A 22652-nucleotide genomic window follows, 5' to 3' on the forward strand; every position below is an offset into this window, starting at 1 on the left:
TCATGTTTTTGACCATTTCTTGTTACGCCATCTCCTTCCTTTCTGCAACTTTTTCATATTTTTATGGATAAATGTCCACCGTTTAGATATTATTTGAACACGCTTGGTTGGCGTTGGACTTATTCTGCTTCAGTACGGTGCAGACTCGAAGCGACACACTCGGTCATGTTTCTGATCATTTCTTGTTACGCCATCTCCTTCCTTTTTGCAACTTTTACATATTTTTATGGATAAATTTCCACTGTTTAGATATTATTTTAACATACTTGGTTGGCATTGGACTTTTTCTGCTTTAGTACGGTGCAGACTAGAAGCGACACGCTCGGTCACGTTTTTGACCATTTCTTGTTACGCTATCTCCTTCTTTCCTGCAACTTTTTCATATTTTTATGGATAAATGTCCACCGTTTAGATATTATTTTAACATTCTTGGTTGGCGTTGGACTTATTCTGCTTCAGTACGGTGCAGACTCGAAGCGACACACTCTGTCATGTTTCTGATCATTTCTTGTTACGCTATCTCCTTCCTTTCTGCAACTTTTTCATATTTTTATGGATAAATGTCTACCGTTTAGATATTATTTGAACATTCTTAGTTGGCGTTGGACTTATTCTGCTTCAGTACGGTGCAGACTCGAAGCGACACACTCGGTCATGTTTCTGATAATTCCTTGTTACGCTATCACCTTCTTTTCTGCAACTTTTTCATATTTTTATGGATAAATGTCCACCGTTTAGATATTATTTGAACATTCTTGGTTGGCGTTGGACTTATTCTGCTTCAGTACGGTGCAGACTCGAAGCGACACACTCGGTCATGTTTCTGATCATTTCTTGTTACGCCATCTCCTTCCTTTTTGCAACTTTTACATATTTTTATGGATAAATGTCCACCGTTTAGATATTATTTTAACATACTTGGTTGGCATTGGACTTATTCTGCTTCAGTATGGTGCAGACTCAAAGCGACACACTCGGTCATGTTTCTGATCATTTCTTGTTACGCTATCTCCTTCCTTTCTGCAACTTTTACATATTTTTGTGGATAAATGTCCACCGTTTAGATATTATTTTAACATTCTTTGTTGGTGTTGGACTTATTCTGCTTCAGTACGGTGCAGACTAGAAGCGACATGCTCGGTCATGTTTTTGACCATTTCTTGTTACGCTATCTCCTTCCTTTCTGCAACTTTTTCATATTTTTATGGATAAATGTCCACCGTTTAGATATTATTTTAACATTCTTTGTTGGTGTTGGACTTATTCTGCTTCAGTACGGTGCAGACTAGAAGCGACACGCTCGGTCATGTTTTTGACCATTTCTTGTTACGCTATCTCCTTCTTTTCTGCAACTTTTTCATATTTTTATGGATAAATGTCCACCGTTTAGATATTATTTTAACATTCTTTGTTGGTGTTGGACTTATTCTGCTTCAGTACGGTGCAGACTAGAAGCGACATGCTCGGTCATGTTTTTGACCATTTCTTGTTACGCTATCTCCTTCTTTTCTGCAACTTTTTCATATTTTTATGGATAAATGTCCACCGTTTAGATATTATTTGTACATTCTTGGTTGGCGTTGGACTTATTCTGCTTCGGTACGGTGCAGACTAGAAGCGATACGCCAGCTGGCGACACGCTCAGTCATGTTTTTGACCATTTCTTGTTACGCTATCTCCTTCCTTTCTGCAACTTTTTCATATTTTTATGGATAAATGTCCATCGTTTAGGTATTTTAACATTCTTGGTTGGCGTTGGACTTATTCTGCTTCAGTACGGTGCAGACTAGAAGCGACACGCCAGCTGGCGACACGATCGGTCATGTTTTAGACAATCTCTTGTTATGCTATCTTCTTCCTTTCTGCAACTTTTTCATATTTTTATGGATAAATGTCCACCGTTTAGATATTATTTGAACATGCTTGGTTGGCGTTGGACTTATTCTGCTTCAGTACGGTGCAGACTCGAAGCGACACACTCGGTCATGTTTCTGATCATTTCTTGTTACGCCATCTCCTTCCTTTTTGCAACTTTTACATATTTTTATGGATAAATTTCCACTGTTTAGATATTATTTTAACATACTTGGTTGGCATTGGACTTTTTCTGCTTTAGTACGGTGCAGACTAGAAGCGACACGCTCGGTCACGTTTTTGACCATTTCTTGTTACGCTATCTCCTTCTTTTCTGCAACTTTTTCATATTTTTATGGATAAATGTCCACCGTTTAGATATTATTTGAACATTCTTGGTCGGCGTTGGACTTATTCTGCTTCAGTACGGTGCAGACTCGAAGCGACACACTCTGTCATGTTTCTGATCACTTCTTGTTACGCCATCTCCTTCCTTTCTGCAACTTTTACATATTTTTGTGGATAAATGTCCACCGTTTAGATATTATTTTAACATTCTTTGTTGGTGTTGGACTTATTCTGCTTCAGTACGGTGCAGACTAGAAGCGACACGCTCAGTCATGTTTTTGACCATTTCTTGTTACGCTATCTCCTTCCTTTCTGCAACTTTTTCATATTTTTATGGATAAATGTCCACCGTTTAGATATTATTTGAACATTCTTGGTTGGCGTTGGACTTATTCTGCTTCAGTACGGTGCAGACTAGAAGCGACACGCTCTGTCATGTTTTTGACCATTTCTTGTTACGCTATCTCCTTCTTTTCTGCAACTTTTTCATATTTTCATGGATAAATGTCCACCGTTTAGATATTATTTGTACATTCTTGGTTGGCGTTGGACTTATTCTGCTTCGGTACGGTGCAGACTAGAAGCGATACACCAGCTGGCGACGCGCTCGGTCATGTTTTTGACCATTTATTTCTTTAATTCAACGTACTATGTCATCCGCTGCTTCTTCTCAGCACTGTCCTTCACACTCACATTCTTCCTTCCCACGGCTGGAAAACCGAGTTATGTCCATCTCTGGCTATAAACTAATGCTAGCAAACAAGATAAGGATCTTACAGGGTTCCCTAATGGCGGCGATGCTTGTAACTTCATTGTTTGCTTCAAGCATAACGATTAGCTGAGAGACAGCCCTTAGCTCAAAACAATCTTAAATTGATGCACCACTGTGTTGCCTCCCGGGAAGATGGTTCCTGAAATGTGAGGTGTTTGTACTCCCCGTAGAGAGGGTTGCCAGGTAAAGGTTGGGGTATGTTGACACCGCTTGCACTTGAATTCCTCTTACGGTAATCTCTATTTATGACTTCCCTTCCGTAAACACGCCAAAATAAAAGCACACCCTCATTCCGCCCCATTTTCACAGGTCGCGCGGGCCGCACGCGGCGTGACCCGGCACTGGAACACTTAGCGGTGCGTGCTCCATGAGGCACTCCTCAGCGCCCGGGTCACTCCTCATTTGTTTCCGTGGCGCTCGGCCCAGCTTGGGCGAAGTTTACCCTCCCCTACCCGCCCCTCCTCTAAGCCGGGCCCGGGCAAGGCCAGCAGCATCAGGGAGGCGCAGTGGGAGGGGAAAAAAAAAAAAAAGAAGCATTTTCAGGCCGGGCTTTCAAGCCGAGATAAGAGAGCGGGGCGCTCATTCACTCCCAACCGCATAATTCCTTAGTCGTTTCACAGAAATGGTCCTCTTGGGTCCGCGTGGCCGGGGAGCTTTCAAGTCCATTTTATTGACAGCTAAAAATGGAAATGGCTTTCAAAAGCGCAGCAGCGACTAAAGGCTTGTCCCCGTTTTAACTGGACTTATTTTCCAGTGGAGGCCACACAGAATGGGCTCCCACAGGTGGGACACGCTTTCCTCCTGCTGGGCTCCAAATGCCAGCCTTGGAGGGTCCGAGTCCCCGAGTCCCCGCACGTGGAACAGCATGGCCAAGCCACCCCTGGTTCTGCTCAGGGGGAAGCAGGGTCTTTTGTTCCAGGGTTTAGCAAACAAGCTCTCCACTGATTCCCAATTAATATTTCATAACGGGAAAGGCAGAGAGTTCATCCAGGGAATAAAAATCTCTTTACTGCCTCGGCTCAGAACCTTTATGGCTATTTAAAAGGTTCTAATACATTAGAAAGCAAAAAACTGCAGTCAAATGATTATTTTTTTTAATCAGATTAATCACACATTTATGGACCACAATGGAAACAAGCCTTTTGGCTTTTTGTGCCATCCATTTGCCTTTTTAACACCTCCGCTCTGGACAGACTAATCTCCTCCAATCTCCAAGGACAAAGCTTCGAATAATGGGAGACCGGGCTTTCTGCTCCGCCGCTCCCAGTCTGTGGAACGCTCTCCCTGACCACCTGAGGGCACCACAGACTGTGGATGCTTTTAAAAAAGGCTTAAAAACCCTTCTTTTTAAAAAAGCCTTTTTTTTTAGATATATGCATACTAGTTCTAGCTATTTGGCTGTTCTAGTTTTTATTTTTATTTATATTTTATCTTTTTATTATTTTTTTTACAAATACACTGTAGCACTTTGAGGTTGTTTACTCAATGTTAAGTGTTTTTTTACAAATAAAATGTATTATTATTATTAAAGCTTTACATGGATTAAATTCTTTAAGATGTCAATAAACTTCCCAATCTATCAATCAGACACGTTGGAATTTGGATTACTGTATTTTTCGGACCATAAGGCGCACCGTTTTTTTACATGGCTTCCGCTTCCGACAGCCACTTCTCCCCGTCGTCTTTTGTTGTAGTTTTTAGCACTTCCGTAGCGAGTCTACAAACAGATTTAGTTACAACTAGTGTTGTCCCGATACCAATATTTTGGTACCCGTACCAAAATGTATTTCGATACTTTTCTAAATAAAGGGGACCACACAAAAACGCATTATTGGCTTTATTTTAACCAAAAAAATCTTAGTGTACATTAAACATATGTTTATTATTGCAAGTGTGTCCTTAAATAAAATAGGAGAACATACTAGACAACTTGTCTTTTGGTAGTAAGTAAACAAACAAAGAATCCTAATTAGTCTGCTGACATATTGTGTCATTTATCTACCTATTATTTTGTCAACGTTATTAAAGGACAAGTGGTAGAAAATTAATTATTAATCTACTTGTTCATTTACGGTTAATATCAGCTTACTTTCTCTTTCAACATGTTCTATCTACACTTCTGTTCAAATGTAATAATCACTTATTCTTCTGTTGTTTGATACATTACCATACTTGCCAACCTTGAGACCTCCAACATCGGGAGGTGGGGGGGTTGGGGGCGGGGGGCGTGGTTATTTACAGCTAGAATTCACCAACTCGAGTATTTCATATATATTTCATATATTTATTTATTTATTTATTTTATTTATATAAAAGAAATACTTGAATTTCAGTGTTCCGGTGGCTATCCATTAGATGGCAGTATTGTCCTGTTTAACTTCTCCGTTCATGATGAGTATATCATTTCGGCCGCCGTGTTCTATGGAGAAGTCTGTTCTACATATTTACAGGCAACATACACCTTCCCCTTCGAACTGTCCTGGATGAACTGAAATTCTTGTTTCCATTCGTTTTGGAACTTGCAAGCGTATTTCTTCATCTTGCTCGTCGACGGCGTCGCCATGTCTGTAATTTCCTCGTTCTTCTGCTTCGTCTCCTTGACTTGTTGTGTGCGCAGTTGTGCACTCTACTCTCTAAAAGCCGTAGATGTTATGACGTCATTGGGCAGGCAAGCTGTTTATATTGTGGGAAAGCGGACGTGAGAACAGGCTGTCCCCACTCAGTCTCAGGTCCGCATTGAGCTGGAGGGGGCGTGGCCTCCAGCTCCGGCTGAATACCGGGAGTTTGTCGGGAGAAAATCTCTGCCGGGAGGTTGTCGGGAGAGGCGCTGAATACCGGGATTCTCCCGCTAAAAACGGGAGGGTTGGCAAGTATGTACATTACATTAGTTTTGGATGATACCACAAATTTGGGTATCAATTCGATACTCTTCCTACACCACTAATTGGCAGTATAATGTCCTCGTAAGTGGAAACCAGGGTCTTGGAGAGTAAAATGTTGTATTGTGGTCTACAGAAACAAAAATGGTGCTCGGAGGTTCAAAATTGCATCATAACTCAAAAGGCTGCAGCTATGGATTACAGTATTCTAGTAATTAGGTTGTTCGATTAATCGAATAATTGAATAAAACACACTTTATAGCTTCAGCGTGTATCACGTGCATAAAGTAAGAACGTAATCTGTCCGCTTTAGTGACTTATTACTAGGGATGATGTTTGATAAGAAATTATCGAGTTCGAGCCTATTATCGAATCCTCTTATCGAACCGATTCCTTATCGATTCTCTTATCGAGTCCAGATAGGTGGTTGTATATGGAAAAAAACACACAATATTTGGTTTGACAAAAGCTCACTTTTATTATATAAGAAAACAATTTAATCTAATAAATAAATTAATATCGACTGTTACCCCCCTAAAAAATAAAAATAAAATTTAAAAAAAATATTGACTGTTGTTACCTAAAGTATATTAAGTGGGATTTTTCAGAAAAACTAATATATACAGTAACACAAAAACAAGCTGTCTCTGTGATCACTATAGGTGTATAAATAATAATATAGTGTTAAATAAAATCAGTCCCTTGGGCACAAAACTGAAAATAATACAGCTTTCCAAAAAGTGCACTTCTGTTGCTATTTGACATAATTGTTTGTTATGATGCTTTGACATTTTTGCACTTTATTTCTTTATTGACAGAAAATTCTATGAAGAGAAAAGTTCTTTGCAAATGTGGATACAATGCTAAAAAAAAGGAAAAATTAAAGCTAAAAAAAGAAATACACTTTGAGTTAACATTATTTCCTTATATGGGGAAAAAGGTTATGAGCTGGTGAATATAACAACTACACTACCCAGCATGCAACGGGAGTGACGAGCATGCGCGGTAGCCCCGAAACGTGTTGTTGCATATCGTCACCCGGCAGCTAAGAATGAGCACGCTGTGAAAGTAAACGTCAAGAACTCAGCCAACACGCCTCGTCTGCATTATTTATAATTAGACAGACAACACATATACAGTGTGATTTTGTTTTGTTTACAAGGAAAGAAAAACAAAAGTTAAAAAACGGAGATGTCATATATGTACACTACCGTTCAAAAGTTTGGGGTCACCCAAACAATTTTGTGGAATAGCCTTCATTTCTAAGAACAAGAATAGACTGTCGAGTTTCAGATGAAAGTTCTCTTTTTCTGGCCATTTGGAGCGTTTAATTGACCCCACAAATGTGATGCTCCAGAAACTCAATCTGCTGAAAGGAAGGTCAGTTTTGTAGGTTCTGTAACGAGCTAAACTGTTTTCAGATGTGTGAACATGATTGCCCAAGGGTTTTCTAATCATCAATTAGCCTTCTGAGCCAATGAGCAAACACATTGTACCATTAGAACACTGGAGTGATAGTTGCTGGAAATGGGCCTCTATACACCTATGTAGATATTGCACCAAAAACCAGACATTTGCAGCTAGAATAGTCATTTACCACATTAGCAATGTATAGAGTGTATTTCTTTAAAGTTAAGACTAGTTTAAAGTTATCTTCATTGAAAAGTACAGTGCTTTTCCTTCAAAAATAAGGACATTTCAATGTCACCCCAAACTTTTGAACGGTAGTGTATGTGCTGCGGTTGCTTTAAGAACGTTGCGACAGCTGCCGTAAAGGAGGTGCGTTGCTAGCCTGGTTGCTATGTTTCCGGTTGGTCGTAAAAGTGTTCTTCATGTGTTTTTACCCTGCTCAAATCTCTCAGTAAAGTTATTCATTGGATTATACCTTTTGTTTTGAACTTTATTACACCTTGGAGCGCTTATTCCGGTCCATTTTTTTCCTGCTTTCGCTATCTGCGCCTAATGACTGAGCTACGTGACGCCATTTCTTGTGATGTCTCACGGAGCATTTCTGGTCGGGACGGGATTCGTTCCCAGGGATTCGAATAAAGAACCAACTCTTTTTCTTTACTATAGTGGTCTCGATAACGGGTACCGGTTCTCAAAAAGGGATTCGAGTCCGAGGACTCGGTTCTTTTCTTATCGAACAACCGAGAAAACCGGTTTCGAGTATCATCCCTACTTATTACATGACGTAAAACCAGCATGCGGCACTGAAAGCCTGTCAATGCTGGGCGGACCAAAGACACGGACCAACGTTAAAATGACAGCAAAGAGCATGAGAAATGATTATCTATGTATGAGAAAATGCGTCTGAACCGCAGTCTCTTTGCTCTTTTATTTTGTCAGGCCTCCAGGATTTAGGGCGACAGTTTTATTCGGAGAAAAAAATGCTATTTAGATCAATTAAAAACGGAAAAAGGACCCAGAACCTGAACAAAGTAACGTGGGCTCACCTTTATGGCTGCATGACGGCTGCTGCTGCTGCTGCTGTGGCGGTGGAACCGGCAGCAGCAATGGCGGCGTCAGGACATCGAGGCTTTTAGGCATGCAGGTCAGATGCTGCGAGGACGAGGAGAAGTTCTGCCGTCTTTGAATGCAGGCCAGCATGATGGTGCTCTAGAGCGGCACACAGCCTGGGCGGGCCTATGTGGGGCGGAAAAATTGTGAAAACTGTAAGAAATGAATAAGGTGGAATCTGACATAACCTCGACCAAAATAGCTTGTGTTGTCATCGCTGTTTGTTTATTCTCCCAAAAGTGAGTCCACTCCTCATATTTTAGTATCCGTCTCCTCAAGGGTGGATAGTCTATAGAAATAAACCTTGGAATACTCTGTGTACAACTTATATAGCAGCGCTATTACACCAGTAAGTAGCAGGATAATGGTCCAGCATGTTGGCGGTAGCGTCACGATCTTGGTGGGCATGAGTGCTACTGGCACTGGGGGAGCTGCGGTTCATTGAGGGCAAATCTAACATATACTGTGTAGGGCTGCAACAACTAATCGATTAAAATCGATTATTAAAATAGTTGCCGATTAATTTAGTCATCGATTCGTTGGATCTATGCTATGCGCAGAGTTGTTGTTTTTTGTTTGTTTTTTAATTAAATTTTATTTATTTTTAATTTTTTAATTTTTTAAATAAACCTTTATTTATAAACTGCAACATTTACAAACAGCTGAGAAACAATAATCAAAATAAGTATGGTGTCAGTATGCTGTTTTTTTTTCAATAAAATACTGGATAGGATAGAAATGTAGTTTGTCTCTTTTATCCGATTATTAATCGATTTATCGAAGTAATAATCGACAGATTAATCGATTATCAAATTAATCGTTAGTTGCAGCCCTAATACTGTGCAGTCCCTGCAAGACTTTGCCATGTCGCCATTGTGCAAATTCAACCAATCCCTGCAAATTATGCACGGCCTCGCAACTTTGTCCAATGTCTGCAACTTCCGATCAGCGTCATTTTGGCCAAACCAGTTTGTTGCTAAGCCATGTTTGTTTTTTAGTAAACAAAGCGGCAATAGCAACATGTAGCGATATATCAACTCTTTATTACCGTATTTTTCGGAGTATAAGTCGCACCGGCCGAAAATGCATAATAAAGAAGGAAAAAAAAACATATATAAGTCGCACTGGAGTATAAATCGCATTTTTTGGGGAAATTTATTTGATAAAAGCCAACACCAAGAATAGACATTTGAAAGGCAATTTAAAATAAATAAAGAATAGTGAACAACAGGCTGAATAAGTGTACGTTATATGAGGCATAAATAACCAACTGAGAAGGTGCCTGGTATGTTAACGTAACATATTATGGTAAGAGTCATTCAAATAACTATAACATATAGAACATGCTATACGTTTACCAAACAATCTGTCACTAAATCCCATGAAATCTTATACGTCTAGTCTCTTCCGTGAATGAGATAAATAATATTATTTGATATTTTACGGTAATGTGTTAATAATTTCACACATAAGTCGCTCCTGAGTATAAGTCGCACCCCCGGCCAAACTATGAAAAAAACTGCGACTTATAGTCCGAAAAATACGGTACTCTGACACAATTGTCGTTCTGCGGCGTCCATCAGACCTACTTCCGGTTCCTGTCTACAACGCTAAGTAGGCATGCACAAAAATTACAATTCACTTCAAACCACTTGTCCCTCATAATTTTCAAAAAATCGATGTAAAAATGTTTTATAAAAAAAATTTTTTTTTTTTTTTTTTTAGACTTAGACAAAATGTATTGATCCACAAGGGAATTTTTTTTATTATTATTTATTTATATATTTCAAAAAAAGTCGTTTTGAGGCCATCTCCACGCAACAAGATGTAGCTTTTTTAACCTATAACCTGTTTTAAAGCCCCACTTAACCTCTTAAGGCCCAAGCTGTTTGTTTACATGCTTTTTTTTTTATTTCTCTTTGCTATTTGGGCTTATTGGACCCTAATTACAATAAAAACTAAATTATTTTTTAATATGATGTACTTATAGTCCATAAGCATACTTGCCAACCTTGAGACCTCCGATTTCGGGAGGTGGGGGGTGGGGGATGGGGGGCGTGGCCGGGGGTGGGTCGGGGGCGGGTCGGGTCGGGGGCGTGGTTGGGGTTGTGGGGCGTGGTTAAGAGGGGAGGAGTATATTCACAGAGAAGAGTCATGTGTTATGTTAGATCCACTTTGGACTGGACTCTCACTATTATGTTAGATCCACTATGGACTGGACTCTCACTATTATGTTAGATCCACTATGGACTGGACTCTCACTATTATGTTAGATCCACTATGGACTGGACTCTCACTATTATGTTAGATCCACTTTGGACTGGACTCTCACTATCATGTTAGATCCACTATGGACTGGACTCTCACACTAACATGTTAGATCCACTTTGGACTGGACTCTCACTATCATGTTAGATCCACTATGGACTGGACTCTCACACTATTATGTTAGATCCACTATGGACTGGACTCTCACTATTATGTTAGATCCACTATGGACTGGACTCTCACAATATTATGTTAGATCCACTATGGACTGGACTCTCATACTATTATGTTAGATCCACTATGGACTGGACTCTCACAATATTATGCTAGATCCACTATGGACTGGACTTTCACAATATTATGTTAGATCCACTGGATTGGACTCTCACACTATTATGTTAGATCCACTATGGACTGGACTCTCACAATATTATGCTAGATCCACTGTGGACTGGACTTTCACAATATTATGCTAGATCCACTATGGACTGGACTCTCTCACTATTATGTTAGATCCACTATGGACTGGACTCTCACACTATTATGTTAGATCCACTGTGGACTGGACTTTCACAATATTATGCTAGTACCACTATGGACTGGACTCTCTCACTATTATGTTAGATCCACTATGGACTGGACTCTCACTATTATGTTAGATCCACTATGGACTGGACTCTCACTATTATGTTAGATCCACTATGGACTGGACTCTCACACTATTATGTTAGATCCACTATGGACTGGACTTTCACAATATTATGGTAGACCCACTCGACGTCCATTGCATCCGGTCTCCCCTAGAGGGGGTTGGGGGTCACCCACATCTGCGGTCCTCTCCAAGGTTTCTCATAGTCATTCACATTGACATCCCACTGGGTTGTGAGTTTTTCCTTGCCCTTATTTGGGATCTGAACCGAGGATGTCGTTGTGGCTTGTGCAGCCCTTTGAGACACTTGTGATTTAGAGCTATATAAATAAACATTGATTGATTGATTGCTGACCCCCGGTCTAGGGTGTGCCTGGCCCCCCCCTGTATAAAGTCTAGAATCCTGCTTATCAACAACACCCGCCCCCAAAATAAAAAAGAGTAAAAAGAAGTTGTGCTGACTAGCTGGGAAAAAGAAAATGCAAGCACTTTGGAAAGTGTCAGTCTGTTTGAATCCCTCCTAATAGTGTCAGTGGGCTTTCTTCCTGGCACAATAACAGGAGGCAGTTTAGAGCCTCCCTCTTTACACCCGCACATAATCTCTGCGAGACGCAGGATGCCAGAGGTTGGACAGCAGATGTCTGCCTTCTCAGGCCACGCCATTTGCCAGGTTAGCCAAGTGGGGGTTTCTCCCCCCCCTCAGTGGCGCATAAAAGCGAGGAAAAGCCCGCAAAGTTTAAAGTGCACGGGTGGCTTAATCTTCATCCCTCTCTTGTGACATCCGTTTCAGGGATAAGCGACACAATGAGGCCCAGGAGAAGGCTCGCCGGGGCGATAAAGTCCCGCCGTCGCTTTGCCGTCCATCTGCTGTCCCTCCCTCGCGTGTTCTGATAAGGATGTTTTGGCAGTCGCTTTGATTTTCCTATCTTTCCTGCGCGGATTAGGAGATGGCGCTCTTGTGGGACGATAAGGAGGTCAGGAGGGGAACAATGTGGGGGGTTTAATACCTTTAAATGTTAACTAAATGTTGATGACAGAAATACACCTGGCAGACATTCATGTGGCATCAAACTGCCTCTCAAAGCTGCTTTAAGCGGCTGCCAATCTGCTCGCTTTTTGACGTCACAGCCACAATAGCACGGTTGGCGGTTTTCGCAATTAGCGGCGTGCGCTTTGCTATAACTGGGCGGTAGATTGTGCAACATGAAATCCTGCAATTCCAACGTATTTTAATGTAAAAGATGGCATAAACAAAAATAATTCTCCTAAATCAGTGTGTGTATTTAGACCTGCTTGTCAGTGTTCCAATTTGTGTGCTTCTGTTTAGATTTGTGTGTTTGTACATAGATCTGTTTATCAGTGTTCTAAGTTGTGGGCGTGTGTTTAGATTTGTGTGTCTGTTTTTAGATTTGTGTGTGTGTGTGTGTATTTAGATCTGTTTGTCAGTGTTCTAAGTGTGTGCATGTGTTTAGATTTGTGTGTCTGTTTCTAGATTTGTGTGTGTGTGTGTGTATTTAGATCTGTTTGTCAGTGTTCTAAGTTGTGTGCGTGTGTTTAGATTTGTGTGTCTGTTTTTAGATTTGTGTGTGTGTGTATTTAGATCTGTTTGTCAGTGTTCTAAGTGTGTGCATGTGTTTAGATTTGTGTGTCTGTTTTTAGATTTGTGTGCGTGTGTGTATTTAGATCTGTTTGTCGGTGTTCTAAGTGTGTGCATGTGTTTAGATTTGTGTGTCTGTTTCTAGATTTGTGTGTGTGTGTGTATTTAGATCTGTTTGTCAGTGTTCTAAGTTGTGTGCGTGTGTTTAGATTTGTGTGTCTGTTTTTAGATTTGTGTGTGTGTGTGTATTTAGATCTGTTTGTCAGTGTTCTAAGTGTGTGCATGTGTTTAGATTTGTGTGTCTGTCTTTAGATTTGTGTGTGCGTATTTAGATCTGTTTGTCAGTGTACTAATTTGTGTGCTTGTGTTTAGGTGTCTGTGTTTAGATTGGGTGTGTTTACATTTGTGTGTGTGTGTGTGTTTAGATTTGTGTGTCTTTCTTTAGATTTGTGTGTCTGTGTGTATTTAGTTCTGCTTGTCAGTGTTCTAAGTTGTGTGTTTGTGTTTAGATTTGTGTGTCTGTCTTTAGATTTGTGTGTGCGTATTTAGATCTGTTTGTCAGTGTTCTAACTTGTGTGCGTGCTTGTGTTTAGATTTGTGTCTTTCTTTAGATTTGTGTGTCTGTGTGTATTTAGATCTGCTTGTCAGTGTTCTAAGTTGTGTGTTTGTGTTTAGATGTGTGTGTCTGTCTTTAGATTTGTGTGTGTGTGTGTATTTAGATCTGTTTTTTCAGTGTTCTAAGTTGTGTTTGTGTTTAAATTTGTGTGTCTGTCTTTGGATTTGTGTGTGCGTATTTAGATCTGTTTGTCAGTGTTCTAACTTGTGTGCGTGCTTGTGTTTAGATTTGTGTGTCTTTCTTTAGATTTGTGTGTCTGTGTGTATTTAGATCTGCTTGTCAGTGTTCTACGTTGTGTGCTTGTGTTTGGATTTGTGTGCGTGTGTATTTAGATCTGTTTGTCAGTGTTCTAATTTGTGTGCTTGTGTTTAGATTTGTGTGTCTGTCTTAAGATTTGTGTGTATATATAAATCGTTATGTCAGTGTTCTAAGTTGTGTGCGTGTCTTTAGAATTCTATGTGTCTTTAGATTTGTGTGTGTGTGTGTGTGTGTGTGTGTGTGTGTGTATTTAGATCTGTTTGTCAGTGTTCTAAGTTATGTGCTTGTGTTTAGATGTGTGTGTATGTGTTTAGATTTGTGTGTGCGTATTTAGATCTGTTTGTCAGTGTTCTAATTTGTGTGCTTGTGTTTAGGTGTCTGTGTTTAGATTTGTGTGTGTTTACATTTGTGTGTGTGTGTATTTAGATCTGTTTGTCAGTGTTCTAATTTGTGTGCTTGTGTTTAGGTGTCTGTGTTTAGATTTGTGTGTGTTTACATCTGTGTGTGTGTGTATTTAGATCTGTTTGTCAGTGTTCTAAGTTACGTGCTTGTGTTTAGATGTGTGTGTATGTGTTTAGATTTGTGTGTGCGTATTTAGATCTGTTTGTCAGTGTTCTAATTTGTGTGCTTGTGTTTAGGTGTCTGTGTTTAGATTTGTGTGTGTTTACATTTGTGTGTGTGTGTGTGTGTATTTAGATCTGTTTGTCAGTGTTCTAAGTTGTGTGCTTGTGTTTAGATGTGTGTGTCTTTCTTTAGATGTGTGTGTCTGTGTGCATTTAGATCTGCTTGTCAGTGTTCTAAGTTGTGTGCTCGTGTTTAGAATTCTCTGTGTGTGTGTATTTAGATCCATTTGTCGGTGTTCTAATTTGTGTCTGCCTTAAGATGTGTGTGTGTGTGTGTGTGTGTGTGTAACAAAATAAATAATCTCTAGTCAGTGCCTAGCACGCATTTTAACAAGGTTAAAGTTAGCTTCCGGGCGATACTGATAGTCGATACAAGACTGATACGTTTTACTTGGACACACACAGATTGACAGATTTGATATATTTATTTATGTTTTTTTTTTTTTTGTACACACCAAATTAGAAAACGGACACGCAAATCTGATTATACACACACAGACTGAGACACGCGTTTGCAAATTGTTTTGTTACAATAATACTTCCAGATAAAAGGTAAACAATTTGGCGAAACACACTAAATTGGCAGCGTTCGAGAAATTTCAAGTCAATCTGCTATATGGGGTAAAAGAACACAGCCACCATGCCTGAAACATAGAAAGCACAGTTTCATCCTCAGGAGCACACACACACACACACACACACACACACACACACACACACACACACACACACACACACACACACACACACACACACACACACACACACAAATACATGCAGGCATAAAGCCATGACATTAAAGTGAGTGCTAAGGACATGCAGGACCATTTATTTCAATTCTGGGATGAGCGGCGGAGAAAAACATGAGCAAAAGTAGTTTGTGGCTAATCCTGCTAAGCAAATTTGTGATGAGCGATAAAATGTATTATTCCAGTGCCGTGCAGCACAATCCCTCAAAGGGTCAAAAGATCTCCAGTCAATTATGCAGAAAGTGGCGCACCTCCACCGAGTCACCTGTGACCCCCCCACCGGGGTCACGGCGAATATGGCGGCTAATTGCAATCCTCCCTCCGTATCGCCGTTCTCCTGAGCCTCAGTTAATGATTAGATGATTTAAGAAAAGCCTCGAATGTGAGCGCTTGGATTAGCATGTGAGTGCTATGCTAATGGTCTACTCGGGAAGTGCAGGAGAGCAGATTGGCAGACCAAAAAAAAAAAAAAGGTTCATTTCGATGGAAGTAAACGACTGATAAAAGGCGCTATGAGGGATGGCGGCAGGCGCGGTCAATAAGTTACCATCTCTTATTGTGGCTTGAGTTGCAAACGATGCAGCGTGCACACTGCAAAAAGTCAGTGTTCAAAAACAAGAAAAAAAATACAAAAATGAGGGGTATTTTATTTAAACTAAGCAAAATTATCTGCCAATAGAACAAGAAAATTCGGCATGTCAAGACTTTCCAAAACAAGTCAAATTAGCTAACCTCAATGAACCCAAAAATACCTTAAAATAAGTATATTCTCACTAATAACAAGTGCACTTTTCTTGGTGGGAAAAAAAAAAGACCTTTTTGCTCAATATGTTGAAAAATATTCTTAAATGAAGTAAATGCTAGTGCCATTATCTTGACATAATGACATGCGCTCGGCATTACATTTACTTATACTAAAAACTAATTTATTGTTCTTAATGGAAAGGCAACAAGGCAACTGCTTGTTACTCTCGGGGTCTTCTAGCCGCTCAGGCAAATTATATGGTCTAAAAATGTCAAAAGGACTCCATATTCGACTGGAAATGGTCCACATTGTCACTAAAATTCCCCTTTTTGCAGGTAATTTCAAAAATACAGCAGAATTGAACATGTCTTTTAATTTATGTGTTCCGCCCCTCTGGCAAATCAATGACAGCGGCAACCTTGTGCAAAATCAATAATTAGAACGACTCTAAATAAAACTGATAATAGTCCACAAAGTCCAATAATACTAGAACAAGATATTTCAATTAATATGATCGTCCCTTTTGCAAGTTACTAATGACAGCGGAAACCTGGCACATAATGTACAAACAGAACAAATCTAAATAAGACTGGAAATAGTCTGCAAAGTCATAAAAAGTGTAAAAATACAGCAGAATTGAAAATGTCTTCATTTGTGTGATCGCTTCTCCTGCAAATCAATAATAAAAGTGGAAACATTGTGCAAAATTAATAATCAGAACGACTCGAAATAATAGAATAGAATACAACTGGAAATAGTCCACAAAGTAATAAAAATAGTAAAAATACAGCAGAGTTGAACATGTCTTCATTTGTGTGATCGCTCCTCTTGCAAATCAATAATAACAGCGGCAACATTGTGCAAAATTAATGATCAGAACGACTCTAAATAAGACTAGAAATAAGAAATAGTCCACAAAAATGCATTTTTCCATGGATAACATGACATCATCGCGCCAAGTGCGTGCTCTTTCAGTCAGTTAGTGCGCATATATACAGCCCGGCCCCCAGCCGAATGTTTTTTTTATTGTAATTTTGAAGAATTTATCTGAATGTGCATGAACTATTTCTGTTCAAAATAGTTTGAAATGTTAAATGTTTAAATATTAACTGTCAGTTTACTGTAATGTGCCAACTGTACTACTATATGAGTACATATTTTCTATTGTTTCATTGAAAATAAAACAGCAAAGTCCATTTGGCTGTCATCTGTTTTAATTATGAGACACATTTGTGTCAAAATCATGATTTTTTTTTTTCATGGTTGAAGTAAGAAATTACTTTAAAAAAGTAGTTGTATACTTGTGAGCAGTGTTGGGACTAACGCGTTACTAAGTAACGCGTTACTGTAACGCCGTTAGTTTCGGCGGTAACTAGTAATCTAACGCGTGATTTTTTTATATGCAGTAACTCAGTTACCGTTACTGCATGAAGCGTTACTGCGTTATTTTACGTTATTTGTATGTAGTATCGGCTAGAAACTGAAGATCTGAGTGTGTTTTATTGGAGCGCTGCGGTGGAAAATAAGAGGCGTGCTTTCCCCCACCCACAGAAAGCACGCCTCCCCTCCAGAGCCGTACTTCGGGGCTAACAACCTTCACTTTACCCGGAAGAGGGTCTTTACAGCTGAGGGTGAATGACGAGCCCGGCGGTTTGTTGCAACTTTGTGACTTTATTGGACGCAGCCATCCACCAAGCTAGAACACCTGCACGCACTCACTGTCGCCGCTCCCTCACCTCTCTCGCCCACTCACTCACTGACGTCACTCACCTCACATGTTGTCATATCTTAAAGGGCCACACACACATACGCTACTCTCATAACAACTAACAAGACATCATGGTGAAGCCAGAAGTCGAGTTTTTTAACATGGAGACATTCTCAATACTTTTCTTTTGTCGAGCACAAAGAAAATAACATTTGAGTTAAATGTAAGTTGTGTCTTGGATCAAAGATCCTATCTACTTAGAGTTCAAGTTAAAGTGCCATTATGTTGCAGCTATTTAAAATAGTTTTGTCAATTTTTTCTGGCCTGAAATAAATTGGCCCTTTGAAACATATCTTTGTCTTTGTGTGTTGTATGTAGACCACATTGTTTGTGTGTTGTATGTAGACCACATTGTTTGTGTGTTGTATGTAGACCACATTGTTTGTGTGTTGTATGTAGACCACATTGTTTGTGTGTTGTATGTAGACCACATTGTTTGTGTGTTGTATGTAGACCACATTGTTTGTGTGTTGTATGTAGACCACATTGTTTGTGTGTTGTATGTAGACCACATTGTTTGTGTGTTGTATGTAGACCACATTGTGTGTTGTATGTAGAGCACATTGTTTGTGTGTTGTATGTAGACCACATTGTTGTGTGTTGTATGTAGACCACATTGTTTGTGTGTTGTATGTAGACCACATTGCTTGTGTGTTGTATGTAGACCACGTTGTTTGTGTGTTGTATGTAGACCACATTGTTTGTGTGTTGTATGTAGACCACATTGTTTGTGTGTTGTATGTAGACCACATTGTTTGTGTGTTGTATGTAGAACACATTGTTTGTGTGTTGTATGTAGAGCACATTGTTTGTGTGTTGTATGTAGAGCACATTGTTTGTGTGTTGTATGTAGAGCACATTGTTTGTGTGTTGTATGTAGACCACATTGTTTGTGTGTTGTATGTAGACCACATTGTTTGTGTGTTGTATGTAGACCACATTGTTTGTGTGTTGTATGTAGACCACATTGTTTGTGTGTTGTATGTAGACCACATTGTTTGTGTGTTGTATGTAGACCACATTGTTTGTGTGTTGTATGTAGACCACATTGTTTGTGTGTTGTATGTAGACCACATTGTGTGTTGTATGTAGAGCACATTGTTTGTGTGTTGTATGTAGACCACATTGTTGTGTGTTGTATGTAGACCACATTGTTTGTGTGTTGTATGTAGACCACATTGTTTGTGTGTTGTATGTAGACCACATTGTTTGTGTGTTGTATGTAGACCACATTGTTTGTGTGTTGTATGTAGACCACATTGTTTGTGTGTTGTATGTAGACCACATTGTTTGTGTGTTGTATGTAGACCACATTGTTTGTGTGTTGTATGTAGACCACATTGTTTGTGTGTTGTATGTAGACCACATTGTTTGTGTGTTGTATATAGACCACATTGTTTGTGTGTTGTATGTAGACCACATTGCTTGTGTGTTGTATGTAGACCACATTGTTTGTGTGTTGTATGTAGACCACATTGTTTGTGTGTTGTATGTAGACCACATTGTTTGTGTGTTGTATGTAGACCACATTGTTTGTGTGTTGTATGTAGACCACATTGTTTGTGTGTTGTATGTAGAACACATTGTTTGTGTGTTGTATGTAGAGCACATTGTTTGTGTGTTGTATGTAGACCACATTGTTTGTGTGTTGTATGTAGAGCACATTGTTTGTGTGTTGTATGTAGAGCACATTGTTTGTGTGTTGTATGTAGACCACATTGCTTGTGTGTTGTATGTAGACCACATTGTTTGTGTGTTGTATGTAGACCACATTGTTTGTGTGTTGTATGTAGAGCACATTGTTTGTGTGTTGTATGTAGAGCACATTGCCTGTGTGTTGTATGTAGACCACATTGCTTGTGTGTTGTATATAGACCACATTGTTTGTGTGTTGTATGTAGACCACATTGTTTGTGTGTTGTATGTAGACCACATTGTTTGTGTGTTGTATGTAGACCACATTGCTTGTGTGTTGTATATAGACCACATTGTTTGTGTGTTGTATGTAGACCACATTGTTTGTGTGTTGTATGTAGACCACATTGTTTGTGTGTTGTATGTAGACCACATTGCTTGTGTGTTGTATGTAGACCACATTGTTTGTGTGTTGTATGTAGACCACATTGTTTGTGTGTTGTATGTAGACCACATTGTTTGTGTGTTGTATGTAGAGCACATTGTTTGTGTGTTGTATGTAGACCACATTGTTTGTGTGTTGTATGTAGACCACATTGTTTGTGTGTTGTATGTAGACCACATTGTTTGTGTGTTGTATGTAGACCACATTGTTTGTGTGTTGTATGTAGACCACATTGTTTGTGTGTTGTATGCAGACCACATTGTTTGTGTGTTGTATGCAGACCACATTGTTTGTGTGTTGTATGCAGACCACATTGTTTGTGTGTTGTATGTAGACCACATTGCTTGTGTGTTGTATGTAGACCACATTGTTTGTGTGTTGTATGTAGACCACATTGTTTGTGTGTTGTATGTAGACCACATTGTTTGTGTGTTGTATGTAGACCACATTGCTTGTGTGTTGTATGTAGACCACATTGCTTGTGTGTTGTATGTAGACCACATTGTTTGTGTGTTGTATGTAGACCACATTGTTTGTGTGTTGTATGTAGACCACATTGTTTGTGTGTTGTATGTAGACCACATTGTTTGTGTGTTGTATGTAGACCACATTGTATGTGTGTTGTATGCAGACCACATTGTTTGTGTGTTGTATGTAGACCACATTGTTTGTGTGTTGTATGTAGACCACATTGTTTGTGTGTTGTATGTAGAGCACATTGTTTGTGTGTTGTATGTAGAGCACATTGTTTGTGTGTTGTATGTAGAGCACATTGTTTGTGTGTTGTATGTAGACCACATTGTTTGTGTGTTGTATGTAGACCACGTTGTTTGTGTGTTGTATGTAGACCACGTTGTTTGTGTGTTGTATGTAGACCACGTTGTTTGTGTGTTGTATGTAGACCACGTTGTTTGTGTGTTGTATGTAGAGCACATTGTTTGTGTGTTGTATGTAGAGCACATTGTTTGTGTGTTGTATGTAGACCACGTTGTTTGTGTGTTGTATGTAGACCACGTTGTTTGTGTGTTGTATGTAGACCACGTTGTTTGTGTGTTGTATGTAGACCACGTTGTTTGTGTGTTGTATGTAGACCACGTTGTTTGTGTGTTGTATGTAGACCACATTGTTTGTGTGTTGTATGTAGAGCACATTGCTTGTGTGTTGTATGTAGACCACGTTGTTTGTGTGTTGTATGTAGACCACGTTGTTTGTGTGTTGTATGTAGACCACGTTGTTTGTGTGTTGTATGTAGAGCACATTGTTTGTGTGTTGTATGTAGAGCACATTGCTTGTGTGTTGTATGTAGACCACGTTGTTTGTGTGTTGTATGTAGACCACGTTGTTTGTGTGTTGTATGTAGACCACGTTGTTTGTGTGTTGTATGTAGACCACGTTGTTTGTGTGTTGTATGTAGACCACGTTGTTTGTGTGTTGTATGTAGACCACATTGTTTGTGTGTTGTATGTAGAGCACATTGTTTGTGTGTTGTATGTAGACCACATTGTTTGTGTGTTGTATGTAGACCACATTGTTTGTGTGTTGTATGTAGACCACATTGTTTGTGTGTTGTATGTAGACCACGTTGTTTGTGTGTTGTATGTAGAGCACGTTGTTTGTGTGTTGTATGTAGACCACGTTGTTTGTGTGTTGTATGTAGACCACGTTGTTTGTGTGTTGTATGTAGACCACATTGTTTGTGTGTTGTATGTAGACCACATTGTTTGTGTGTTGTATGTAGACCACATTGTTTGTGTGTTGTATGTAGACCACATTGCTTGTGTGTTGTATGTAGACCACATTGTTTGTGTGTTGTATGTAGACCACATTGTGTGTTGTATGCAGACCACATTGTTTGTGTGTTGTATGCAGACTACATTGTTTGTGTGTTGTATGTAGACCACATTGTTTGTGTGTTGTATGTAGACCACATTGTATGTGTGTTGTATGTAGACCACATTGTTTGTGTGTTGTATGTAGACCACATTGTTTGTGTGTTGTATGCAGACCACATTGTTTGTGTGTTGTATGCAGACCACATTGTTTGTGTGTTGTATGCAGACCCCATTGTTTGTGTGTTGTATGTAGAGCACATTGTTTGTGTGTTGTATGTAGACCACATTGTTTGTGTGTTGTATATAGACCACATTGTTTGTGTGTTGTATGTAGACCACATTGTTTGTGTGTTGTATGTAGACCACATTGTTTGTGTGTTGTATGTAGACCACATTGTTTGTGTGTTGTATGTAGACCACATTGTTTGTGTGTTGTATGTAGACCACATTGTTTGTGTGTTGTATGTAGACCACATTGTTTGTGTGTTGTATGTAGACCACATTGTTTGTGTGTTGTATGTAGACCACATTGTTTGTGTGTTGTATGTAGACCACATTGCTTGTGTGTTGTATGTAGACCACATTGTTTGTGTGTTGTATGTAGACCACATTGTTTGTGTGTTGTATGTAGACCACATTGCTTGTGTGTTGTATGTAGACCACATTGTTTGTGTGTTGTATGTAGACCACATTGTTTGTGTGTTGTATATAGACCACATTGTTTGTGTGTTGTATGTAGACCACATTGTTTGTGTGTTGTATATAGACCACATTGTTTGTGTGTTGTATGTAGACCACATTGTTTGTGTGTTGTATGTAGACCACATTGCTTGTGTGTTGTATGTAGACCACATTGCTTGTGTGTTGTATGTAGACCACATTGTTTGTGTGTTGTATGTAGACCACATTGTTTGTGTGTTGTATGTAGACCACATTGTTTGTGTGTTGTATATAGACCACATTGTTTGTGTGTTGTATGTAGACCACATTGTTTGTGTGTTGTGTGTAGACCACATTGTTTGTGTGTTGTATGTAGACCACATTGTTTGTGTGTTGTATGTAGACCACATTGTTTGTGTGTTGTATGTAGACCA

The 22652-nt window shown here is 39.4% G+C and overlaps 1 protein-coding gene across 2 annotated transcripts in view; it reads right to left on the minus strand.

The window, feature by feature from the left end:
- The window catches only part of LOC133639065 (protein FAM222A-like), an 87685-nt gene that overhangs the window by 37846 nt on the left and 27187 nt on the right, over positions 1-22652 (minus strand). For both annotated transcript variants that reach the window (XM_062032155.1, XM_062032156.1), the window contains one exon: positions 8310-8499. In XM_062032155.1, the coding sequence (XP_061888139.1) occupies positions 8310-8463 (154 nt within the window). In that variant the 5' untranslated portion in view covers positions 8464-8499. The remainder of the gene's footprint in view (positions 1-8309; positions 8500-22652) is intronic.

This window comes from Entelurus aequoreus, linkage group LG21 (assembly GCF_033978785.1).
Source record: "Entelurus aequoreus isolate RoL-2023_Sb linkage group LG21, RoL_Eaeq_v1.1, whole genome shotgun sequence".
In the NCBI taxonomy this organism is placed as follows: Eukaryota; Metazoa; Chordata; class Actinopteri; order Syngnathiformes; family Syngnathidae; genus Entelurus; species Entelurus aequoreus.